The sequence below is a fragment of the Cicer arietinum genome, chromosome 7 (genome assembly GCF_000331145.2).
Source record: "Cicer arietinum cultivar CDC Frontier isolate Library 1 chromosome 7, Cicar.CDCFrontier_v2.0, whole genome shotgun sequence".
NCBI classification, from domain to species: Eukaryota; Viridiplantae; Streptophyta; class Magnoliopsida; order Fabales; family Fabaceae; genus Cicer; species Cicer arietinum.
In genome coordinates, this window is record NC_021166.2 from 20,376,275 (window position 1) to 20,388,470 (window position 12,196).

Consider the following 12,196-nt stretch of genomic DNA (forward strand, 5'->3'; position numbering starts at 1 on the left):
AAAGAGTGTATGAGTGAATCCACACATGTACACTTATAAACACAATAAATACAAATATTAACATTACCATATGTAATATATTTACATGATACTGTACAACCATAGCTCTACCCTATTTACATGATTTCTAACACACTCGCTCTATGTAGAGCATATAAATCATGTGCATCAAGCTTGTTACATATATTGCTTAAACAAAGACCTCTCATGGCTTATTATAAACATCTACAAATTGATCATTTGAACTAACAAAGCTACTAGTGATGTCTCTAAAAATCCATTCTTGATTGAAATTACAATATGCCTTAATGTACTTAGTTCTCTCACAGAATATTGAATATGATGTGATATGTAATGTAGCTCGATTAACACTTATGAGTTTCATATGTGTAACCTCCCCAAATCTCAGTTCATGAGATAACTATTTAAGCCATATGAGCTTAAAAGTAGTCAATGCGTCTTGAGTGATGAGTCGTTATTTTGATTTTGTATTTAACAAGAAGATTATATTTTTTACTTTTCTAGAGGAGATAAGGTTTCCCTCAATGAATATACTGTAAGGAAAATCCAAGTCCTACTTTGAAAATCGATAAGGTCTGTAAATAGTTTATAAAGAGTGGCACCCCACCTTAAAAGCCGGTTTTGTAAGGATGAGTTAGAACGTATACAAAAACTTGGACTTAAATAAGTTGTTTGTAAATAGTTTATAAAGAGTGGCACCCCATGAATATCTCACAACTCTGTGACAATTGGCTTCATAGATAAAACCTTTCTCTTGAGAAGCTTTAATATACTCAAAGATGTGAATTACAATATCTTGATGTCCTTCGCAAGGTTGGTTTAGAAGTTGGCTTATAGTATGTTGTCAATCCTGGTGCGACCCTGCTATCCCAGTGCGGTGGAGAGGCTGGCCGCAACACCACCGACCGGGAAAATGCGTTCGACGGTAGCGACGCTCCCGGCCGTGAATCCCACTATCATTGAGACCCGCTATCCCAGCCCAACCCGCCAGTGGACCCGCTCTAGGGTTTCTCAAAAACACAAGTTTTATTTTATTTTTTATTTTTTATTTTTCATTCAGGGTATCTAGGTCATTTCGCACCCACTTAACCCATAATTTATTTATTTATTATTATTAACCCACAAAGGGGTTGGTTCAACATGGTGAAAAATAAAACCGTTTTCGTTCTTCCTCTGTTTCGTTCTTGCTCCGTCACCATTGTTTTTTGCTCTGTCATTTTCGTTTTTTTCTTGCTCCGTTCAGTATAGTTCTGTTCCATTCTTGCTCTATTCAGCATCGTTATGTTCCATTCTTGCTCTATTCAGCATCGTTCTGTTCCATTCTTGCTCTGTTCAACATCGTTATATTCTTGCTCTGTTGTTTTTGTTCTTTTTGTGACATTGTTTTGTCTGCTTTGTTTTTCTTCTGCTTTGATCTCTATTTTGTTGATTACAATTACTATTAGAACTTGATTTTGATGTTGGATTTTGGTTATTAAGTATGATTATCCCTTTAATTTTGTGTATTTTGCTATTTTTTTAGTATTTTTTTATATTGTTTGTAGTTTATGTTTAGTTGCTCCCCTTGATTTGTATAAAATTGGCATTAAGATATTTTAGAGTTCTAAACTCTTCAAGTTTAGCCTTCATCAAAGCTCGTTCCTCTAGAGTGTCAATTACATACTGTCTGATAAGTTACAATACCATCCTAGTATTTTGCCACCTCTATCCCCAATAAGTATTGTAGCATGTCAAGATCTTTTATTTGAAAATGACTACAAAGATGTTTTATCTTAGCAATGTCATGATAATAAATTCTATAGTGATAATGTCGTTAACGTATATAACCAAGTATTTACATCCTATAGTCGAATGATTGAGTGATTTGCCTTACTTTCTGGTTCTGTTACCAAAATGTGATTGTTTGCATCAACTAAAAAACCCAACGACTAATTGAAAGCATTGTATACGTCAATGGAACATGAGGTGTAACACTCTTTAAATTGAAACACCAGACTATGTGATGGCGAGACTCGACGGCTGGCATTCCCCGAGGGGCATGATTGAATATGCTTGTCTTACACAGCGAAGCTCAATTTTTGTGTCACGATAAATACAAAGATAAAGACTACCTTATTTGCTATTGCATGATATTGTACAACTTAATTATCCTATGTATATTATTTCTAACAATATCTTTCTTTGTTCTTTTTTCACAGGATGATGAAGTTGGTTTTGCTTATGTAAGTCAGCGTGAAGCTCGCCCGTCTCTGTATGAGCATCAAACCATATATTATTTGTCTTGGCCTAATTACCTTTGGGATTCATTGGGAAATGTTTTGATGCTTTTCTTTTGGAATTTCAAAATTTTGTGAAGAAGACCTGTCCTGGTTACTAATCTACTTTTTTTTTTGATAAGTGGTTACTGATCTACTTGTTTACATCTGGAATATTATACTAAATTATAGGTTGAATAACTCAATCAGTCCCTATAGAAAGTTTTACTTTAAATTATATTTAATCTTTACAATTCAAAACCATTGAGTAAAATTCCTTTTGTTTTGAAATAATGCAAAATGCACTCTGTAATCTAAGTTTACTTCCCTTATAAAGTGAAACTTAAATGACCAAATTGAGGCCGTATTACCTTGTTAAAAAACTATAGGCACTATTTTCATTGTCTGGAAACTATTGGGACATTTTAAAATGTTTTTGCACTTTAGGGATTCAATTGAATTTGTGTTATAACTGTAGGACTAATCCAATGTGTGGATGAGAAGAAAAAACGAAAAGAAACAAAATAAATAAATTGTAGAGAATGCAAATTCCATCTTCTCTTCATGTCTAACTATTCAAACGATGGGTAAATCAGTATTTTTGGCTAAATTATATTGCTATTTGCGGTAATGTATAGTATGGTGCTGTATTTATGTATATCTGCAGTATAAGAGTACTATTGGAAAGATTAGGTTAAATCTTGTTATGTTTTCTGCAGATACTCTTTAATTAGGATAAGAGAGCACATAAAGAAGCGCCCTCCACTTGCAACGACCGAAAAGGTTCAGCAATATATAAAGGTGGGACTTAGACTTTATCTATTATTTAAATGTTACTGATCTATTTTAATATATGATTCTCTTTTCTTAAAATCTCAATAAATTATAAATTCATCCACATAGTCTATGTTAATTTCAGATGCACCATCATTATTTGTAAAAAGAATGCACAAATGATTTTATACCTAGTTTCTTCAATAATATGACCATTTATTTTCACATTCTTCATACCAGATTCGAAAGGTAAGAGAGTTTAATGCACATGGAAGTTGCTAAATAAATAATCATCAAGAAAACTATGGTAATTTTGGGGCCATTTGAGTTTCTCAGAAGAACAATTTTGAGATCTAATACTTCAATGCTAGCAAAGATTTTAGCCTAAGGAATGTCAACAAGTTATACCATTTTAAACATGAACACTTCTTTGATGTTAAAAATTACCCAAATAAAGTTCTTTGTGAAAGTTTATAATTAAAAATAAAAAATCCTGATTGCTCGAAGGAAAAAAAGGTGTGTGGGTCATGTAACCAAGACTTGCAACTATTTCAGAAAAACAGAGGAAAAAAATTTGGTTGAATTTTATGAAATTTTGCATTTTGAAGTGAATAGTAGAAAATATAGGTATGCAAGAAGGTATTTTTGTCGTAAATAAGAGGTAGACCAATAAAAATGTCCCAATGGGGTACATAGATTTTTTCTTTTTTTACAGAAGTCACCATCTGTTTATATAATTAAAAATGTATATTTTTCAACAGGCAAGTGGTAAGGAATCTATTGTTGCTGGATTTTATCATGGAGGTTACGAAGAGTCATTGTTAATGCTCATGAAAAGAAGAGGTGTACATTCTGGTTTGGTAGTGAAGGTTGGATTTTACATTTTGTAATCTATGAACTTTTCTGGGTATCTTTTTTTCTCCATAAACTTTTGGTGTATTACAAACTGTTGTTTCTCTTCTCTTACTATAATCGGTTAAATCCTCCTATTATAATATAATTGGTATTGAAAGAGGCTTCAACCTTGACAAAAGAAGTCACTTCATGTTGCCCTTCTCATGCTCTCATATTGTAGGGAGAGGAAGGAGCCCTCTCAATGACTACAAGATTGCGATCAGTTAGCATGACAAGGGGACTTCCAGTGAATTACTGTTCAGGGTTTCGTTCACTCGACATTGCATCCACATCTGAACATGGTGGTATGTATTTGGTTTCCTTATTTCCTTCTATTAATTCTATTTATAATTTATACTTAGAGAATAATTTCAGAAATATGTCCTTGTCTATTATTTTTGTTGTGTTTACTTTTTTTCTTAAAAATGCTCATTTACAACCCTATCACCATGCCAGTTTCTTATTAGCAAACTGATACTTTTGCATTACATCATTATACCTTAGATCAATACACTTAAAATATTGTTATTTCATATTGCAGGAGTTACACGTAAAGGATTTAGTCTTGAGGTCAATGCTGGGGACTACGGTTTCCAACCCACAGACACACCAAGAACTGATAGATCCGTAAAGTTCTCCAGTGTTTTTCTCCTGTTGTACTATTCTCTCCAATATTTGAAACTTGCAAGAAATATGGTTGCAATTCGCTGTCTAACAATATGTTGAGATTTTTCCATTGCTGTTGGAGGTGTTGCTTTCATCAGTGTGTTAAGATAAAGTAGATAGTCAACCATTAAAAACTAAAATTCCTTATTCATGACTATCTCCTTTTATACACTAACCCGAAGAGTTTTTTATTCCTATAGGATGAGAAGCTCTCAAGTGTTATGATTTTATTATGATAAGAAACTTATTTTCTTAAATAAATGCCTTACTAAAACAAGTGCAAAACTAATAGTATAGATCATGACGACTTCAAATCTCTACCATATAGTCCCCGAAGAAATAGTCTAATGGTATAGGTTGGGACACTGAAGGAGTTCTATGTAGGAGGTCTAGAGTTCGATCCCCATTACTAACATTTCCCCCTCCTCTACCAAATAAACCACTAACATTTGCCTATAAAAAAAATCTCTACCATATATATTCTTAAGATACTAATTCTTATATTATGATTACATCCTCTATAAAAGAAAATCTATGTCCCTTCCATCCATCAAATGCATGCATCTACTCTAAAGTTTTACTTGCTGATACATACCTGTTTTTAATCTTATGATTTTATATTTCTTCTTATTTTTTTTTTCGTTGTTGTCGTTTATCTTTTATCTAATATTCTTTAGTCCTTAATAAAAGGACAAATTTCTATAATTTTGTGAAAGATAAATGATTTAAATGAATATTAGATAAAAAATAAAGGACTAAAACAAAATATAAAGCACTAAAATGAATAAAAAAAATGATAAATTACCAAAACAAATATTAGATAAAAGATAAAGGATGAAAAATATATTTTAGCCTCTATGTTTAACCATGTAAAGGAGTGTTTGTAGATGTATGGAATGGACTGAAATCAAATTTATTAAAAATGTGGAAATGTGTTAGTTCCATTTTCTGAGCCATTATAATGGTCCATGCCGAAGTCATTTTTGTATTAATTATATCCTGGACTCTGATGATGATTTTGTAGTGAGCTCTCTCAACTTCCAAGCTCAATTTTTGAATAGTATAAACCTTTTATATACAATTTTAATGGTTGCATTTGTATGTGCTGCTTTCCCCATGAACAATGGAGAACCCCAAATTGTTTTGAATTGCATACTTCGTTTCCAACTTTTCATCTATTTTCAAATATTTGACCGTCTTTATTCTATTGAAATAGAATTCTTCAAAATAACAATTCTTTTGAATTAGAATGTTAATGTGTGTTATTAAACAGTCATATTGTTTAGTATCATTGTGGGTAGGATGCTTCTACATGTAGCCAGTTTTCCCTATTGGTGAGAGCAGAAGTTTGCTTATGGACATTAATTTTTTGTTTTCGAAACTTCAGGTCTCAAAGAACATTGAGTTGGGTTTAGCAGCTCTCTGTGGAGAAAAAGGGCCAGCGTATGATCGAATAGTTTTGAATGCTGGAATGGTGGATCACTTGCTTGGTGCTGAAGGTGCAGAAGATGTATCTGCAGCCCTGGATAGAGCCAGAGAGGCCATTGACAGTGGTAATGCACTGAAACGTCTCCTAAATTATATCAAGCTCTCCCACGAAGTTAGTTGAAATAGTTCCAGACAAGTATAGCAAACAACATATTTTCGGACAATGTCCCTGACACGTGATGGATTAAAGGGGAAGGGAAACATAAACCCTTTCTCAGTTCCAGTTAATGAGAAAATTTTGGAGAGAAACAAGAGTTTATTTGTGTTATTAACCAATATTGAGATTTTGGTTGCATGTTTGTATAACATTGTACCACATGCTTTGTAAGTAACATACTAACGGTCCACATTTGAATTTTTTGTGCATTATTTTATTAGAAGTGGAACTATAGTAATTTTCTCCAAATTGCTAATTTGTGAATCTGAACCTGTAACCTGAATAGATTTGGGTGAAATAATACTTGTTGCTTGAAGAGGTTGAGAATACTTTTAAATCTAAAGAGTTGATAATGCTTGTTATATGTCGTTAATAGAAAATTCTTCGTGTTGAAGGGATTGAGCATAGCTAATATTAAGAGCAACAAGTATGAAATGCTGTGTTATTTCTTCTTCTATCTCTTTATTTTTACTAATATAACATTTACTATTAATAGAGAAGTTTGAAATGTTCATTTATTAACATGTTTTTTATTTTTTTTACGGATTTATCGACAAATGCTAAAAATCAGAGATCTGTGAAAGCAATTTTACTTCAGTTTGTAGTCTTTTTCTTCATAAGGGTTATGCAGTTGATGCAAAGGTGGTGGTGGTGGTAGATAACATGAATGATCTTCTTAGCGGACACTGTGTTAGGGACTGAGGTCCCCCACTACCCATTCAGCATGGGGGGCCATTGGATGGAGGGTAGTGGGAAGCTCTAGTGCTGCCAAAAGGACTTCTGCCAACTATGAAATATGATCCTTCACAGTATATGTCCTTATTATATCTGGATGATAGTGAACTGACCTTCTTTTAGAAAGGTATAGAAACATGAGACTTTATGATTAAAATGTGTTCTATATGATTTATGACGGACTTCGTTGGAAACTCTAACAGTGTGCCTCTTTTCCACAAGTAGAAGTTCATGATGGTATTACCCGACCCTACAAATGAGATGCTGATCCAATTAGTACCCCTCTGGCAAAAAATAAGAAAAACAAATATTAATGCTTTAAACTATATATATATATATTGTTAACTCAACACCAATCAGACTACTATATTAGCTGTAAAGACTCCTAAAATTCTACTAAAAAATTTAAACAATTTTTAAATATATCATAAATCACACGTGGCAATTTTTTGAAGAAGCCACATTTCGAACTAATGTAGGTCCTTTAGTCTATTTGAGATTGGGCTTTAAATATGGGTCATGCGGGAAAGGGTGTTTTAGAACATTACGAAAGGGTGTTTTATTCAACCAATGTGATTTCTAACCACACACATGTAGGTAAAAATTGTAATGCGGGAAACACAAAGAAATACCATAAAAATTGACATAAAAACAAATTAAAAATAACTACTGGATATATTCAATTTTGTAATTTAGTATTGAAGCGCAACAACTTTAAATTGTCAATAGCATGCATGACACCAAACTGTTTGGTGAGATATGCAAATTGTTAGAGAAGAGTCGTCATGTGTTTTATATTTTTATTTAGAAGACGATAATATATAATCAATGTAGATTAGAGTCCTAACACTTGACATTTGAGTGTCTTGTAATATCCACTACAAAAAATTAGTCTTTCATTTGTTTCGTTTTTACTTTGAAAGACTGTCCTCTTTATATTGTTTTGTTTGTAGCAACATATTTATTAATTGTCTAATGAATTATCTTTTCTGTAAAAAAAAAATTAAATGAAGAAATGAACTTTAATTTTTCTCCAAAATGTCCAGCTTCTAAAAACTGTCTCTTTTTCATTCTTAAACTCTTCCTAAACTCTTATTTCGTGACATAATTCTAAGAGTAAAAATGTTGATTCCATATAAAGATTTTAGTAAATGATTTAAAGTAAAAATGAGTGTAAAATCGAAAAAATTAGTTCTGTTTCTATATAAAAAAAATTGAATGTAAAGATATTTAGTTTATGCTCTTAAACATACTTACTCTTAAAATGGTTTTAATAACCCTATTTATTATCTTCCCTATCTTTATCTTAATAATTAGTTTTCGATTTTTGCTAGGTAGGCCCTATGAACTTTTTGGTTACACTTCGAATAAAAATACCTTTAGAATCTTTTCAAATTTTGAACCATTACCCTCTCATTTTTCTTCCTTCTTTTCCTTTGTCTCCCTCTTCCTTTCATTGTTTTTCATCCTTTTATTTTTTTCTTCCTCTCATTTACGAATTCTAACCCATTTCCCTTTGCCGACTTTTTATGTTACACTTTTCCACAAACGCATGTATTTCATTGCTTTCAATGTGATAGGGATCCATATTCTGAATTTATACACGTCAACGTGAATTCACAGAAACAAAAATAAATTGAATTCACGTTTATAAAAAATAAATATATATAAGTGCATTAATTTGTATTAACGTGTTTCAATAAAAGAGTTCACATAATTGAAATTTTAAATAGAATAAATTCTGGTGTGAGTCTATGATATATAATGTTGAAGCTGTGTTGGTGACAATTGTTGCAAGACTTTAATAGTGAATTTGTTGATGAAGATTATATGTAGCAAATTCCAAAGCGTGTTGTTACATTAGCCTTTAGGTTCGATTCGCCCCCACCAATCGAATGCAAATGAGATAACTAGCGAATCCCCTTCAGGGTACTTTGAAAAACCTTGATATGATTTGCACTATCACACCAAGAATATCTTTCAATAGTATGTTACAAAATAATGTTACCTATTCTTTTTTCATGCATTAGAAAAGAATAAGTTGACTTAGTATATGAGAATGAGTGAAAGAAAATGGATGACAATTATTTGAATTCGTTGTTTGCATTCTATCCAAAGTGACCCTATTTATAGGAAAAATAATGTCACTTGGAAAGAGTTGCAATTCTTCTTCTGCCACTGTTTTCGAAGAGATATATTTATTTACCGTTCAGATATTAATCAAAGCATTGCTATGGTTTGGTGGCAATGATGCCTCTATTTCGCGAATAGGACACGGGTTCGATCCACCGCGCTGTACCTTTTCATTATTAATGAACATAATCTTGTATTAACAAACATTGAACACAACCACTAACTAAACCAACATGAACTAATTAAATTTATATATAACTATAAAAATTGAGTTAGCGCACTTCAAAATATAATTTTAATGAATACTAAAACTAAATTTACATATCATTTGTAAATTTATAAACAATATATGAACTCAATTTGTTGTACCAAAAAAAATTTTAAGTAACACCTAAAATTTATATTTTAAGAGTCTTGATAATAAGGTGGGTCCTGATCCATGATCAATGTTGTTGTCCCTTAAATTTAGAGTTAAAAAAGGTTTCATTAATAAAAACTAATAATTTTGAAGATAAGGGACAAATGATGGTGGAGATGCATTCAATCATTAACAGTGATTATTAATAATAAGAAAGCAAAATTCACAAAACAACATTTAGTTGATGATGATATGATTCCCTATAAACCGCATGTTGAGAAAGTGTGGCAAAAAGAAAAAGACGCTTTGTATTTGTACATAACTTTTTGGACTTGTAGTTGGGGCCTGGGGGCATAGCCTTAACATTTGGCGCCAAATTTCAACTCACCCTCTATCTCTTTCTCAACAAAATATTAGCGCCAAATTCAATCAAATATATTGTATTTCATTATATGTACGTATTTATCTAGTCTTAATTATAAATTTTTTTTTGAATCAATAAAAAATAAATATGGTGTATTTAATTTTAATTTTAAATTAAATATATTAACTTTTAATTATCTAAAATTATTTATATTTAAATTAAATAAAGTATGTATAAAATAGTTGGGTGAGACACTCAACTAAAGTGTATAGGAATACAAATTATTTAGTTATATTTTTACTATAGAAAAAACACAAATTTCACACGTTAAAAATAAATAGGACTCTAAATTTTTTATAAAAAATGATATCTTTTATATTAAAAGTTAATTTTATATGAAAATGAGTTGACTCAAATATAAATAAACTAAGCTAAATGTGAGAAGGTATTTTAGGAAACTTATATTAAAAAGTTATCCACAAAGAAACTTAAATAGTAAATATGCTAAGTTGTAAATATTGCTAGCTATATAGATTATTTTTAATGTTTTCTAGGGTTTTACTTTTAATATGTTTTTACGGATATTATTTCTTATTTAAAAGTTTTTTTTTGTTGTTGTAAAAGATAAGAGTAATTGGTTTTATTTTTGTAATAAGATTTATATATTGGGTTACTGTATCATTTGATCATAGAATAAACTCTGTTTATATATATAAGAAGATTTAGATTAACAAAGTACTCTTTCATGTAATGTAAGTGAGACTTACTAAAGCATTCTTTTTATATTAACAAAGCACTCCTTGTATACAATGAGATTTATATATAATCAAATTCCAAACTTATACCCAAATTGCAGTGTATGTATAGGTAAGAAGTCCAACTATTTGTATCAAACTCTCTTTGCATGTCATAAAATATTTAATAGAAATATAATGATTTTGAAGATTTTATAATGGAAGGTAAATTTATTTAGAATCTAGGTAATAAAGATTTAACTCATACTTTATTCGATCTCGAATATAAACAATAATAAATTTATATTTATTAGTTTAAAATATAAGTAAAGGTTAACTACTTCTACTTTATTTAATTAATACTTTTATTCTTTAATTGTTCTTTTATTTTCATGAAACAAGTTTTTATAAGCGATATTTAAAAAATTCAATTATTTTTTTTGATTACTTAAAAATTAACATAAATGATTAGTTTCTACTAACGTGATTATCATAAAGAATTTAACGTGAAACATTTAAAACATAAAAAGACTATCTTAAAATTTAAAATAAACATAAATAATTCAATTAACAATTTTAGCCTTCAATGTAACTGATCATTGTTCTTTAAGGTTCGTAAAAATAGTTATATTTTTGTTTATATAGAGGGATGATGTTTGGATATCAAAATATTTTAGCTATATAAACACAATTGATTATATAATTTTGATGTACATCAAAATATTGTTGTCAAATACAATTTTTTATTTGTGTATTTTTGAAATGTGGATAAAGGTAAAAGATAAAAAGTAGGAGAAATAGAGATAACACAATTGATTATATATGTGATCATGGAAGATATAAGTTCAAATTTTGTTGTTGACGTGATTATGTGAGAGTTTTGTTAGTAGATATTCTCTCTATGTATTACTTTCTATGATAAAGTAACATCCTTTTCATTAATTAGTACTAATTAGTAGAATAGTTAAATCATTTAAAATATAATAAATAAAAATATATGATTATAAAAGATAATTAATGTTTTTTAGTATTCTAAAATAATAAATAATGTTATAAGACAAATAAATATTTCATATGTGTGACATTTATTACTACACTCGAGTACAATGTAAATACAATTGGAAACGTTTTATTTTTTTTTTGTTCTTTCTCAATAAAACAAGCACATATGGACGTTTTAGTTTTGGTTACAATTTTTTGATAAAAATGAAAGTTTGAAGGAGAAAAAATATCTAAAAACTGTTTAAATGAGAAGCTATTTTTAGTAGTTTTTCAAAAATATCATTTTTTTATAATTGATTTTTTTTAATAAAAAAAATGATTTTCATTATGTTAGATAAACACACAACATATTATATTTTTCTCTAAAATCTCTAAATAAAATAATTTCTAAATTATTGAATACCAAAATCACTTTTTTTTTTTATTTTTTTTTTATTTTTTATAATATGCAACAAACAAACCCTGAATCTTCCAACTTTCTTCCCCCTTGGAGTATCTCCATAAATTAATTGACCTAAAATAGTTTTTTTTTTGATAAACTAATGTATTCTCTCACACAATTGTAGAAGTTAAACCCTAAAGCTAATTTAGATCCATTTAAATGATCTTTTTTAA

General features: G+C 29.7%; 1 protein-coding gene across 3 annotated transcripts in view; it reads left to right on the top strand.

Moving 5' to 3' along the window:
• LOC101511280 (uncharacterized) overlaps positions 1–6,584 on the top strand; it is a 9,075-nt gene extending 2,491 nt beyond the window's left edge. Inside the window, exons 5-10 of one of the 3 annotated variants that reach the window (XM_012718373.3) lie at positions 2,220–2,272; positions 2,996–3,077; positions 3,812–3,919; positions 4,126–4,249; positions 4,486–4,600; positions 5,998–6,584. In XM_012718373.3, coding sequence (XP_012573827.1) covers positions 2,220–2,272; positions 2,996–3,077; positions 3,812–3,919; positions 4,126–4,249; positions 4,486–4,600; positions 5,998–6,025 — 510 coding nt within the window. In that variant the 3' untranslated portion in view covers positions 6,026–6,584. The remainder of the gene's footprint in view (positions 1–2,219; positions 2,273–2,995; positions 3,078–3,811; positions 3,920–4,125; positions 4,250–4,485; positions 4,601–5,997) is intronic. The other 2 variants (XM_004509602.4, XM_012718374.3) reach the window with 2 other exon arrangements.
• Positions 6,585–12,196: the final 5,612 nt, after the last annotated feature.